We start from the raw sequence: 14,671 nt of genomic DNA, 5'->3' as shown, positions 1-14,671 counted from the left end.
ACTGTACCTCCTTTGCTGAATGTGCAGAGGTAGGAGGAGCTTGGCGGATGAGGGTGAACGAAGGGAAGAGGAGAACTCGGAGAGCTAGGGGGCGATCAAACTATATGCACTGAGTGCCAAAGACACTGTATAAGACTGTGTCTTTGCCCTCCTGGGGAGCTATCTCTGGGTTGGATAACCCGTTGAGAGCCCTCATCAGAGTAAGAACCTGCCAGAAAGCGTGTTCTGACTCCTGTTCCCCTTTTGAAGTGGGACTGGCAGCGAAGTGTCCATCATCTACCACCGGGAACTCGTCTTGGGGTGGGTCGCGGTCGTCTCTAGGGTGGCTTACTGTCCTGACTCCCTCTGCGGGTCTGGAGGTCCTCAAAGAGGAATTACGCATCGTTTTGGAATCCTTTGACTCCTTGCGAGGAAGAAGATATGCTTCCAGTATGGAAGGCCTTGACGGTCTGGACTTCCTGGAAACTTACGAAGACATGACACTACTGTCAAGAAGCAAGTCTTCCTCCGAAGGTGGTAGGGGGGGGAGACTCGAACTGGTTCCTCGCGTGACTCCCTTGGCAGTAGTGGTGAAGAGCCAGGAGAGCGAGAGAAAGGAGAACCAGAGAGGTTTGACCTCTTCCTCGATGGCCTAACCGGAGTCAGTTCTACCCTAGATGAAGATTTGATTTCAAGAACTCCTCTTTACCTCTTCAGGGGGGAGACAGCCGAGGTCTTTTGTCATGCGTCCGCTGTAACTGATGAATGCTTGAGGTTCTCAGAGGCTTTCGAGGTGCAGGCTAAAAGGGCAAGTCCAAAAGCTTGCACAACTGCCCTGACGATGGCTCCGAACCAGGGCTGTCTGCTGACCCTGGCGCTGTCTGAGAGGTCTCCTGAAGGGAAGGAAACCGAAGGTTCCCTCTTAGGACTTATCTGTAACCGCTGATCTACGTGGGTCCCCCCTTAGGTGCTGGTAGTTTCAGAATCTTAAATTCACCAAGAATGGCCTTTCCCTCTTTCGCTGGCGGTCGCGCTGTTATGCGATGACCTACCTTTCCGCTACTGCTCCTTCCCTCTGTGATCACCTACCTGTGTCTGCACAGGATGTTGCAACTTCTTGGAAGTCGGTGGAGGATGGTGACTGCTGTCTTTTGTCTGTGTTTCTTGATCAACCTTGGGTTGCTGAAGCAATGGTGAATGCCTGCGCATTGGCGAGCGTAGCCTTGCTGGAGAAGGCTGACATGGTGGAGAGCTCCGGCGAGTAGACGAACGTTGACAAGCTGGTGAGCATTGACAAGGCAGTATGGGCTAACACGAGGGGACGATTGACATGTTGGATTGCCGTGGTACTATACCACTTGATGACCTGTTGGCAACGCTGACGCTTAGGCAACTGCTGACGCTTAGGCAACTGCTGACGCGGCAAACGCCAGCGCTTAGGTTGCTTCAGTGAACGGTGGTGAGCAGTAGATAGCAGGCAATGGTCGGCAAACGAACGATGAACAGAGACATCGAGACAAGCAGGTGATTTACGCACAGGTAACTGACACACACGCGATTGACGAGTCCGTGAACAACGAGCAGTAGGATGTCGGGAACCAGGAGAGTGATCAGGAGACAGACGAGCAGGAGGTTGGCGAGTCGGAGGTCGGCAAGACGAAGGGTGACGAGCAGCTAGATGACAGTCAGGCAATGGGATGTGTTCTTCACAAGGACAAACATCCTCAGGCGAAGAGTCCTGAGCCGAAGTTCGAGGATTAACAGCAGCATAGACAGAAGGTCTAGAGGCAGGCGAAGGTCGGGAACCAGGAGACGTCGGACAAGGAGGCTTCTCCTAGGAGGATGGCTGCATGGACAAAGGAGCACCTTTAAAGCAAAGAGGAGGGTGAGCACGATGACGCCCCATGGTGGCCGGAGAATCATGAAGCTGACCGTCAGCTGCAGTCCTCCGAAGAGGAGTCTCTAAGAGTGAACTCCGTTGGGAGGGAGAAACACTCGCAAGAGAGACACGCCTGGGACTTTGCTCTCCTCCCTGAAGGGTGTTTAGCAAGGGGTGGAAGCGCAGCCTTAGGGAACAGCGGAAGAGGAAGAAGAAGCAGGAACGTCGGCAGGCAAGGAAGCGGATGAGTCCTCCGCCACAACAACCCCAACGAAAGCCAAAGGATCCACCTCCAACGTCAACAAACGCTGCAAACTGCAGCAGGGCCTACTTGGAGGGCAGACCCAGTAACCCCAAGGACGGCCAAACCTGAAACAGAGGAGAAAATGACATTGGCCCCCGAGTTTAGAGGCGGAGCCGCTTCGCTAGGGGGATGCAACACCGTCTATCGAGGACCGAGGTTGTCCAGGAGTTAAGCGGCCCGCGCTACTGCTCGACTGTCCCCCGGTGGAGGCCGAAAGAACAGGAGCTTCGGAGGAAGGTCGGGAATCGAAAGAAGAAGCCTCGGATTTCTTCTGCTTTGAAGTAACCTTTGAAGGAGAAGAGTACCACTTAGACTTCTTACGCCATCCCCAAAACCTGAGAGGCAGACCACTCCCGACACTCATTACACTTACTCAACTGATCACACCGTTGACCCCTGCAGACAAGGCACAGGCTGTGAGGATCCGTGTCATCGGCGGACATAAAAGTACCCCTAATAAATAGCACAGGCTTGTATTCCAGTTACGGAACAAACACTTATAAGATTTGTTGCAACGTTGTCCCCTGCAAACCGGGCCAAGGCGGTGAGAATCGGTATCCTCCACAGACTTGAAGGCACTGCAGGTGCAGCCCTCAGGACCACAGCAGGTACAAATGGAAGGATGCAAACAGACATACACTTCTTTCAGTGTGTATGACAGTCCAAACAATGGTGAAGAGGAAGAGCTGCAACAACCATTGTCTATCCGAGCCAAAAGCAAAGTGAAGCACATTCACAGTAGTGTGAGTGAGAGAGGTAGCTAGCTACCCTCAACACACCCCCGCTAACTATCGGAATGGCTTGTTAACCCTAGCTAAAATTCTAATGGCTCGTCCTTTCAGCTTCGCCCAAAGTAATACTGTACCCCTATAAATAGCGTTGGTTTATATTTCAGTTACGGAACAACTACAAAATCTGTTGGATATTGTTTCATTGTCAAACCATGCCTCATGTCCATACAGTAACTCTGATCTCACTAAATTGATATTTAGTCTGGTTTTTATACGTAATATCAAGCGGTTTGATTTCCAAATTTTACTTATTCTAGCCATTGTCTTATTTGCTTTTTTCAATCTTCCATTAAAATGACAAATTAGTAGATAATTTGTATTTTTCCTAACTGTACAAACCTTAGCTATTTACATAGAGGAATTACTTCGGCGTAGCTGAATGACGAGCCGTAAGAATTTTAACGAGGGTTTACTACCCCACCGCTAGTTAGTGTGGGGTAGGGAGGGGTAGCTTGCTAACTCCCCCCCCCCCCCCCCCCCCCACACACACACACCAGTGAGTGCTTCACTTTGCTTATAGGTAGGACTTATCCCGGGGGACAGGGCTGGCGGGCAAATATGTGTAAATACCTAAGGTTTGTATAGTTAGGAAAAATACAAATTATCTACGAATTTGTCATTTGTTCCGTAACTGAAATACAAACCACGCTATTTACATAGGGTGACTCAACCCTTAGGAAGGGCGGTAAGTCCCTGCCATACTGGCTTTGGCTTTGCCCGGGGACTCCATATTTGAGTGTTTACGTACTCAGACAATAAGGAGTCCCTGCTCCTCGCTAGCATGCTGTGAAACTGCTGCGGCCTACGTAAGCTGTGTGCGAAGATGAAGAAGTGACTCGTCCTAGGAAGTTGACCTGGAGTTCTTCAGATGGAAATCTAGGCTAGGACTCTCCCAATACCACCTCGTCAGGGTATGGGGACATGACAGTATTACACTTAATACTAGGAACACAAGGAAGCATGGTTTACCTGCAGTGGTTTGAGGTCAGCTGTGCAGAGAAACCAGGATGCTGCTTTCTCCAAGGGAGGAGAGGGAATGAAGAAAAGAATACGGGCCAGACATACCTTTTCATTCACGCAGACTAAAACCGGGTAACAATGCCCTCAACCTTATGCTACTTGTCCATTAAGGAGCCTGAGGTTAGACCAGCTGTTGTGCAGCCACCACAGGGCCGATAGAGAATGTATCGAGCCTCCTGTGTGTCACGTCTTGCAGGTAGTGGGCTGTGAAGGTGGTCTGACGCTTCCACACCCCAGCTTGCAGGACCTGCGTCACTGAAAATTTTTTCTTGAAGGCCAGGGATGTAGCTATGCCCCTGACATCATGCGCTCTAGGGCGACGTGAAGGAGAAGGGTCAGGATTCAAGGCTAGGTGTACTACTTTGCGAATCCAGGCTGAGATGGTATTCCTGGTGACCCTTCTCTTCGTTTTCCCAGTGCTCACGAATAAGGCTTGCACCTACGGACGAACTGTAGCTGTTCTTTTAAGATACAACCTCAGACTCCTTACTGAGCAAAGTAGGAGATGGTCTGGGTCATCTGTTGAAGAACGGAGACTCGAAACCTGGAAAGAGTCGAACCGAGGGTCCGGCACTCCCGGATTCTGAGTCTTGGCAACAAACTCAGGGACGAATCTGAACGTTACCTCCCCCCATCTCCTTGAATGGGCGATGTCGTATGAGAGGCCATGTAATTCGCTGACTCGCTTGGCCGGAGCCAAAGCTAGCAGGAACACCGTCTTCTAAGTAAGGTGGCGATCTGAAGCCTGGCGTAATGGTTCGTAGGGAAGTCTCTTCACAGACCTGAGAACTCGAACCACGTTCCATGGAGGAGATCTCACTTCCAACTGAGGGCAGGTAAGTTCATAACTTCGTATGAGAAGAGAAAGTTCCAGCGAGGAAGAAATGTCCACTCCTTTGAGCCTAAAGGCAAGACTTAAGGCTGAGCGATAGCCTTTCACTGCCGAGACTGAAAGGCGCATTTCTTCCTGCAAATACACGAGGAACTCCGCTATTGCTGGAATAGTGGCATCGAGTGGAGAGATACCCCTTCCACGACACCAACCACAGAAAACTCGCCACTTTGCCTGGTAGACTCCTGCGGATGACTTGCGCAGGTGTCCAAACATCCTGTTCGCAACTTGTTGCAAAAATCCTCTCTCCTTGAGGAGATGCTGGATAGTCTCCAGGCGTGAAGCCGAAGCGAAGCTACGACTTTGTGGAAGATGTTCGAGTGTGGTTGTTTGAGTAGCTCGTGACGTGAAGGGAGTTCTCTCGGAGGCTCCGTAAGGAGTTGCAGAAGGTCCGCCGGGAACCATTCTGCGTGATGCCATAGCGGAGCTATGAGGGTCATTGATAGATTGACCGATATTCTGGTCTTGTTGAGTACCCTCCTCATCAGACAGAACGGGGGAAAGGCGTACACATCGATGTTGTCCCACCATTGTTGGAAGGCATCTTGCCAGAGAGCCTTGGGGTCCGGGACTGGGGAGCAGTACAGCGGGAGCTTGAAGTTCAATGCTGTAGAGAACAGATCCACAGTCGGGAACCCCACAAAGTCAGGACTTTGTTGGCTACTTGAGGATCCAAAGACCACTCGGTACTCACTATCTGCGTCGCTCTGCTCAGACTGTCGGCGAGCACATTCCTTTTGCCTGGAATGAAGCGAGCCGGTAGTGTGATCGACTGGATTTCGGACCATCTCAGTATCTCTACTGCAAGATGGGATAGCTGTTCTGAAAAGGTACCTCCCTGCTTGTTGATATAAGCCACAACTGTGGTGTTGTCGCTCATCACCACCACAGAGTGACCCACCAGGACTCGATGGAACTTCTGAAGTGCCAGAAATACGGCCTTCATTTCTAGCAGGTTTATGTGAAGGTACTGTTCTGATTCTGACCACAGACCTGAGGTCCTGTGGTTCAGAACGTGGGCCCCCCACCCTTTCTTTGATGCGTCCGAAAACAACATCAAGTCCGGGGGGAGGACGAGAAGATCCACCCCCTTTCGTGGGTTCTCGTCTGCCACCCACCACTGGAGGTCTGTCTGTTCTGCCTGACCCATAGGGATCAGAGTGTCCGGGGAATCGTGTCCTTGATTTCACCGGGACTTGAGTCACCACTGGAGAGATCTCATTCTGAGGCGACTGTTGGGAACCAGACGGGCCAGGGAGGAGAGATGGCCGAGGAGACGTAACCATGCTTGGGTTGGAAGTTCTTCTTGTGTGAGGAAAGGTCTTGCGACCTTCCTCAGCCTTGCTATCCTGTCGTCTGATGGGAAGGCTTTGTGGAGATTGGTGTCTATGACCATGCCTAGATATACCAGTCTCTGAGAGGGCTGCAGAGAGGACTTCTCGAGGTTTACCATGATTCCTAGATCTTGGCAAAGTTCGAGAAGCTTGTCTCGGTGGCGAAGAAGGGTTACCTTCGAGTCTGCTAGGATCAGCCAGTCGTCCAGATAACGAAGGAGACGGATGCCGATCCTGTGAGCCCATGATGAAATCAGGGTGAACACTCTGGTGAACACCTGAGGATCTGTGGAGAGACCGAAGCACAGCACCTTGAACTGGTAGATCTTGTTGTCTAGGAAAAATCTTAAGTACTTCCTTGAAGACAGATGGACTGGGATCTGGAAGTACACGTCCTTCAGGTCCAGTGTACACATGAAATCTTGTGGTTTCACTGCAAGCCTGACCGTGTCTGCCGTCTCCATGCTGAACGGAGTCTGTTTGACAAACCCGTTCAGTGTTGAGAGGTCGATGACTGGTCTCCAGCCTCTAGACGCCTTCTTTACAAGAAAGCGTCGACTGTAGAAGCCTGGGGACCCGTCCACTACCTCTTGGAGAGCGTCCTTCTTCAACATGGTCTGGACTCCTGCCCGGAGGGCCTGCCCCTTTACCGATCCCATGGTAAGTGAGCTCAATGACACTGGATTCGCTGTCAGGGGAGGTAGAGATGAAATGAACGGGACGCAATAACCCTGACCGATCACGGAAATCGTCCAGGTATCTGCCCCGAGTTGCTGCCACCTTGTCGCGCAACTTTGTAGCAACTTTGTAGGCATCCCCCCACTGGTGGACATGCAGGGGGACTGCCAATCCTAGCGTTTACAGCCTCGGCCGCTTCCTCTAGGATTTTTACCTCCCCTGGAGGACTTCTTGCCCCTTCTGCCCTTGGCAGGAAAGGGCTTAGACACCTTTGGCTTTGCTGCTGTTATCTTCTTTGTGTCCTTAGCTGGACGGGGCTGCTGGGATGCTGGAGGTTTGTAAGGCCTCGATGTTAGGGCCTTGTGGATGAGGGAGTCCTGATTGGACTTCCTCCACCTCTCAGCGGCTAGCTCCACGTCCTTAGGCTCAAACAGACTCTTACCGAGAACGGAAGAGTGTCTGAGCCTACTAACGTCGGAACTGGGGACCTTCTGGTGAAATCTCTCAGCCACTGCGTCCCGTTGTTTGAGAATCGTGTTGGCCCACAAGTTCGAGACTTGGTGGGCCAGAAACTCAATGGTACGGGTGCCTGAGAGCAAGAATGTCTCCAGTGCCTTCCTGGTACTTTCTTTGGACAAATCCTCAGAACGTACCAGGATGCCCAAAGACCCCAGCCAGATGTCAAGCCACGAAGTTGCCTACATGGCACACTTCGCCACCTTCCCCTGGCTTAGGATCTCAGATGCAGAATAGGACACCTGCCAGTTGGAGAGTCTCTCTAGAGGGACTCCCCCAGTGAGTTCTTCCACGGAATGGTGAACTGGAAGACCCAAACAAGTCTCCTCTAAGATCTCAAAATACCTCCTCTGATGGACTCGAGGAGGAGGGAGGAGCTTGTTACCGGCGCTGGATCTATTGGAGGAGGCAAGCTCAGAGAGCTGGCCCTCGACCTTGTCTCTGGTACTTTTCATCCCCTGTAACCAGGGCAAAGCTCCACTGGCCCTAGAGGGTTTCTGGGTGCCGTAGATTCGGTCCAAGACCGTATCCTTTCCCTCACGAGGAGGAATCTCTGGGTCTGGAATCCCGTTGAGGTTCCTCATGAGGGTCAGAACTTGCCAGAACGCATGTTCTGACTCTTGGTGCTCTCCTCCTGAAGGACTGGCAGCAAAGTCTCCCATCCCCAGTGGCTCTTCCTGGGGAGACTCGCGGACATTCCCCGAAGGTCTATCTGGTTCCTGTATAATCCTTGTCGAAGACTTAGGGACAGCCTTCGAGTCCTTCAGTTCCCTCCTGGGAGGGATACAGGACTCTAGTAACGATGGATGCAAGACTTTCCCCACCTCTGTACGAGAAGACTTCTCAGAAAGAGGCGGAGTTTCCCCCATTGGTGCAATGGGGGAATGGACCGGCTCTTCCGACTCTCCTGAGGATGGGTAATACTCATCCGCAGGGGAGGGAGAGAAAGTCTGAGGGGGGGAAGGAGCCTTGCGCAAGGATTTGCGAGGAGACAGGATAGCCCTCGGAGAAGTTACCACAGAGGGGACTCCTCTCTTCCTCTTCAGGGGGGAGGAAGCTGCCACCGATTTGTGACCTAAGTCAGAGAGAACAGGCTTCATCGCCTGCATAAGAGCTCTGACTATGGTACCAAACCAGGGCTGCTGGCTGACAGTCGCGCTGTCAGACACTTCCTCTGGAGGGAAGGGGATCGTTCAATCCCTTGGAGGAGTCGACAAACGAGGGTTCGCCTGATGAGAAGCTGAAAAAGAAGAAGAGTCCTTAGACCTGTCAGGAAACCTCCCCTCCTCCGGCGAACACGCTGTTCTGCACTTGCGAGGAGGGGAACGAGACGATGACCTGTCTGCCTGAAGCCCCGTTGCATCTCGTGTGTGATCGCGTTGGCGATCGGGGCGCCAATCACGCTGGTGATCGCGCGATGAGCCCTGTTCTGGGTCGCGCGCAAAAGAATCGTGCGCAGCAGGAATTTCGCGCACGCGCTTGGGCGTGGGCGTGCGAGAATGAGAGCGCGGGCGCATGGGCGCGCAGGAGAAGGCGCGGGCGCATGGGTGCACAGGAGAAGGCGCGGGCGCGCGTAGGAGATGGCGAGGGCGTGTGGCGCACAAGAGCTGGTTTATGAGGTGGGGTTTAAGGCTGGATACGAGGGCGCACAGTAACCTGATGTGGTACTGGTGGGCGCGAGTGCGCAGCAGTACGTGGGCACATGTCTGTAAAGACAGGTGCAATTGCGCAGCCTCGTGATAGTGCAAGGGTGAGTTTGCGCGCAGGTGAGCGCTGCGTAGATTGCACAGGTACCTTAGGCGATCGTGAGATTGCTAGGCGCGCAGGAGAGCGTGGACATGCAGGAGAGCGTGGGCGCGCAGGAGAGCGTGGGCGCGCATCAGGATGTGGGCGCACAGGTGTGCGCTGTTGCGATGGGCGCGCAAAAGGAATCGAGCGCGTAGGTGTGCGCTGTTGGGTTGGGCGCGCATCGCGTGCAACTGGAACGTTGCGCGCAGCTGGAACATCGCGCGCAACTGGAACAAGGCGCGCAACTGGAATATTGCGCGCAGCTGGAAGCGCGCGCAGTCTGGATGGTGAGTCCAGGGGTACCTGTGAGCGCCCGTGCGCTAGCTTAGGCACCACCTGGACTGCGCGCTGGCGCGTTGGTGAGCGCATGTGCGCTGTGTCAGGAACTGCTCGTGATTGGCGCGCATCACTCTTCACAATAGAAGAGCGCTGAGGGTCTAGAGGCACCTGTGAGCGCCTGTGCGCTAACCTAGGTGCCTCTTGGACTGCGCGTGATACAGGAACTGCAGGGCGCTTGTGCGCAGGCGAGCGCGTGTGTGCAGGTGGGCGCGGGCGCGCTAAATCAGGAGCTGCTGGTGGGCGCGGGCGCGCAGAAGGTTGTGGGCACGCAGGGGAACCCTGGCGCGTAACAGGAACAAGTGCGCGCACGCGCGCAGGTGAGCGCTGTGGCGCTAAGTCTGGATCAGCAGCAGAAGGGTGCGCAGGTATAACCTGGCGCTTAAGGGTTTGAGGCGCAGTTTTGCGCTCAAGACCCTTATGCCCCGAAGGGACTCGAGCCTGCGCAATGACAGGTTTCGTAGGCACATACAGCGCATCAGCATCCTTGAAGGGTGACAGCAGGTCAGCAGGTCTGGAGGGAGACTGGTCACAGGGTCCCGAAGGACGACCTTCCTCGTAAGGGGATCGCGAACGATCTCTGGAGAGGTCTAAGGTGGTAGCTGGCAGGAACGGTGAACGGCGAGTTGTCTCCTCCGCAGAGGACTGCGGGGATGACGAGCCGAAGAGGCGCCTCCTAACTCCCTTGTGAGGAGAAGGAAGACCTCTACGGCGAAGGGGAGGACGAGCCTTCCGCCTTATACGCCCACGAGGGGCCGTTGGATCAGCAAGCTGACCTTCATAAGGCCTCCGCAGAGGAGTCTCTGTCAGTGAATTCCCCCGAGGGAGAGAATCACCTGCAGGAGAGACCATAGGACTTAGTTCCTCCCTCGAAGGATGTTCAGAGGGGGAACCTAAGCATTCAGCTACCTCAGCAACAACAGGCACAGGTGTTTGAACAGAAACACTCAATGCCTCCGCTACAACAACGTCAACGACAGACAAAGGATCTATCCCTGCTGTCGTCGGCGATTGTTTAACGGCTGCACCTAGTTTGATCATATCAAACAGGGCTTCCCTGGAGGGCGAACCCTGAAGCCCCAAGGAAGCCCAAAGCTGTAATAAATCAGAGTTATTTACAGACAAATGAGAAACAATATCCTCCTCCGGGAGAGGAGGGGCAGCTGCCTCGCTATGGGAGGCAACTACCTCTCCCGCACCCCGGGATCAGTCAACAGCAATACGGTCTATGCTACTACTCACCGGCCTCTCGGAAAAGACCGATCGATTGGGAGCTTCGGAGGAGGAAAGGGCTACGGAAGAAGAAGCCTTGGAATTTTCTCTCTTCAGAGAAACCTCTGAAGGAGAAATATCCCTTTTAGAATTCTTCTTCCGGCGCCAGGCAAACCTCTCCCACTGGGAGGTAGACCACTCCCTACATTCAATACATACGTTACCGCTATCACACCGTTGGCCCCTACAGTGAGGACATAAGGTGTGGGGATCGATGTCGATGGCCGACATAAAGGTCCCACAAGGGCGACCAGGTAATCCAGGACACGTACGCATATTAAAATAATAGAGGCCAACTTCAAACACACTCTGTAGAAAAGAGAAAGCAAAAACAGATTAATGGCAGTCAAGAGAGGGAGAGAGCAGACACGTCTGATCGCCTCCCGAGCCAAAAGCAAAGTGAAGCACTCACTGGTGTGTGTGAGGGAGGGGGGGGATAGCAAGCTACCCCTCCCTACCCCCCGCTAACTAGCGGTAGGGTAGTAAACCCTCGTTAAAATTCTTATGGCTCGTCATTCAGCTATGCTGACGTAATTACCCTATGTAAATAGCGTGGTTTGTATTTCAGTTACGGAACAACTCAAATTCTAAAGATCTTGTATTAGGTATCATAGTTCCACCTCATTAATCCTTTCTCCTTCCAATGATATTTCATCTTCCGTTGCATATTCTGTTCGCATCATCTCTGTCTGTTTTCTTTTTAACTGGAGCCCAACCTCATGTGATATTTCACGCATTCTGGTACGCAAGCTTTGCAAGTCCTGTGGTATTCTGCTAATAAAAACAGCGTCATCAGCAAACTCTACATCCACTAATTTTCTGTTACCAATGAAGTCTAATCTTCTCCACCATCCCCAACTGTTCTATGCATTACAAAAGCCCAGAGGAGGATAAACAACATAAGTGACAACACATTCCCTTAGAGTACTCCACAATTCACTGGAAAACAACATCTAAATGAAAATGGATGCTGTTTAAAAAGAGCCATATTTTTCCCCATTTGCATCAGTTTCAGCATGAAAACCATCACAAGAAGACATCTCCCTGATGGAAGTCAAATTTACAGTTATCTAAAATTCAGTGTATTTTCATCTACTTTGATGACTGATTATCTTTAAAACACTCTCCATAAGTATAAACCTATTGCTGTTCATCTTTAAGTAAAAAAAAATCCCCGGAATAATTACCCAGATGATTGGCATTTACAAGTCTTCCAAGTATTACTTGCCAGAACAGAGGAGTAATTAGATCATATTTACTTGCAAGCGAAGAGAGCTATGACACAACAGAGACAATTTGATGGATATTATATTAATCATATGCAATTATGATAGTTTAGTAAGGACCAACGTTGATGGCGTCCGCAGCACATCCATGTACCATTTCCCAGAAGAGATGAGCATTAAAATAATGTTAATTTGGAACCCAAGAGAGCCACCTTAGGGCAGAAACCATCAGATGGATATGAAATCAATTAATTATAGGTGATTATAATACTTAAATTTCACGCCACTTAAATGAATCATATATTTTTCCAATGGGTTATCTTGTGTTTATTATGCAGCAATTCTGACCATTACTATTGCTGCTATTCAGTTGTTTTTTTTTGGGGGGGATGTTTCTCCACCCAAAAGCCATGTTTCCCACTGGAATCCCCCATAACTGTTATTGGGGTGAATGTAGTTTGTTAGGCCAGGTGATATCTTTATTACTTGTCAGTGGTTTTTCTTTATGGGGAAAATTTTCTTTATTATGGTTTGATATACCCTAATATGAATCTATTTTAATCTTTTACATAATACTATATTAGGATTTATCTTTACCACAGCAATGGTTTGCAGACTGGGCAGTCTGCAAACCAGTCACGGGGTAGCTGCTACTTAGTTCCCAAATTTCCCAATTGATAGAGCCGGTGTTTTCCCAAGTTAGGAAGTGTTCGCTTTTACTATTAATGCTGTCCCATCCATATACATTCTTACCTCACAGTCAAGTTTGTAGTTGGTTGGGACAGCTCCTGTACATTTGCATTTAATACTGGTGTAATAATTATCATGATATGCTAGCTAGGGAACATGTCGTTATAGTGCATCAGTCGCTGAATCCCCGTCCAAGTTACTCCTGCTTTTCTTTTCCGGGTTTACGCATTACATTTATATTACTAGTGTCTGTTATTAATCCTAGCAAAATACATTCTTAACATCATGTTTTGTAGTTTGCTGGGACATTTCTTATTTTTTTTGCTATACATACTATTATCGTATATACAACCATTCACAGCTTCGTGTGCTTATAGGCTTGCCTTTATTGGCCGTGTGATTTCCAAATTTTTAAACTCCCGGCACGAGCTAACACTGAGCTAACCGAGGTCGGCCTTTCTAACGATAGCCACCGTGATGGACAGACATGTACCCTATAGTTTTACACTGAGTGATGTGGTCAAATTCATCACTCATATCAATCAGCTGGATGCTTTGTTAGGTTCTGTAGTCTTTTACAAATCTTGAATGTGCTAAATTATCATATTGTCCTGTTTTCGTACACCCAAAGTCTCAGGTTCCCGTCTGTGTCCATCGGGAAGGGAGAGTTCCATGTTCATACACCGAGTGTTTCTGGTACGTAGAACGTTGGGACAAACGAGTGAAGTTTCTGTTAATTTATAACGTATGAAATGCCAGGTAATAAACGAGGGTTTTTTTCGTGTTCCAACAAGTATCTTCTTGGCTATTCTGGCAGGTTTCCTACGTTCATGCACTAGGTGGTCCTAATATGTAGATTGTTGAGACAATCATTTACAAAACTTGTGATTTCATTAATATTTCTTAAGGTTATAATTCCTGTAAGTAAAGGGCTGATTTCTGAAGTTTTTCTGCTCTATTTTCTAGCAATCCAAACCCAGTCCCAACGAACTACAATTGCTTCCTGTTATTATTTTGAGGAATTGGAAGACTCATAAAATGAGTGGTTTGCCCCAATATTCACAGGCAGAAGTGGATAAAACAGTACATAACGCATATATATATATATATATATATATATATATATATATATATATATATATATATATATATATACACACACAGTATGTGTGTGTTTGTATGGTTCATGCACTTGGCTAGATATTACAGTATATGTAATACGACAAAAATGTGAATTAGATTGGATTTATAAATTTTGGGCAATTGACGAGTGAAGGCAAAGACCAAGGGATAGAGATTAGGATAAAGTAGACTTTCCCCTTAACAATCAAGCGAACCTACCTAATATTTCCCACTGGTTGTTGATGTCAAGGATGCTACATAACTCATTCCTTTCCATGTATGGAAGATCATACACGTACATGTCTTGGATATCGTCCTGGTCTCCCATTCTGACTATTATATAGTATTACTGAAAATATGAACTGAAATGTCATGTAAATACTTCCTTGTTGATCCTGTTTGTTTACTTTTAGTAGTTTCAGAAAGTTGTTCCCGAGGATGCAATGCCCATCGTTGCTAACGCTAATCGTTGAATATATTTATAAAATCTTTCTGAATAAATCTTTAGCTTAGAAACCGTGACCATACCATCAGGGATTTGATCATATAATGCAGTAATAGAGATTATTCTCTACCAATATACTTATAGATTATATCTTCGAGGTACTGGAACGTTTTGGGAAAATTGAAACTTTGGCACTTCTGGCGATGAATGTAAAGATAGCGAATTCGGGGAAATTCCAAAGAGAATTTCCAATACTGTTTTGAAGGATTTGATTAAGAGACTTGTAGATATGTGGAATAGAATAGAATAGAATAAAATCGTGAAAATCCTAAATCATTTAGCCCTACAAGTATGAATTAAACTAAAATGATTGCTGAAAGAATCAAACGACATCAAAAG

The 14,671-nt window shown here is 49.4% G+C and overlaps 1 protein-coding gene across 1 annotated transcript in view; it reads right to left on the bottom strand.

The window, feature by feature from the left end:
- Positions 1–14,263, bottom strand: part of LOC137652547 (uncharacterized) — a 504,806-nt gene extending 490,543 nt beyond the window's left edge. The window contains exon 1 of the mRNA XM_068386031.1: positions 14,047–14,263. Coding sequence (XP_068242132.1) covers positions 14,047–14,155 — 109 coding nt within the window. The 5' untranslated portion in view covers positions 14,156–14,263. The remainder of the gene's footprint in view (positions 1–14,046) is intronic.
- Positions 14,264–14,671: the final 408 nt, after the last annotated feature.

This window comes from Palaemon carinicauda, chromosome 13 (genome assembly GCF_036898095.1).
Source record: "Palaemon carinicauda isolate YSFRI2023 chromosome 13, ASM3689809v2, whole genome shotgun sequence".
In the NCBI taxonomy this organism is placed as follows: Eukaryota; Metazoa; Arthropoda; class Malacostraca; order Decapoda; family Palaemonidae; genus Palaemon; species Palaemon carinicauda.
Note: the sequence above shows the minus strand (reverse complement) of the source record. Positions and strands in the feature narration are given on the sequence as shown.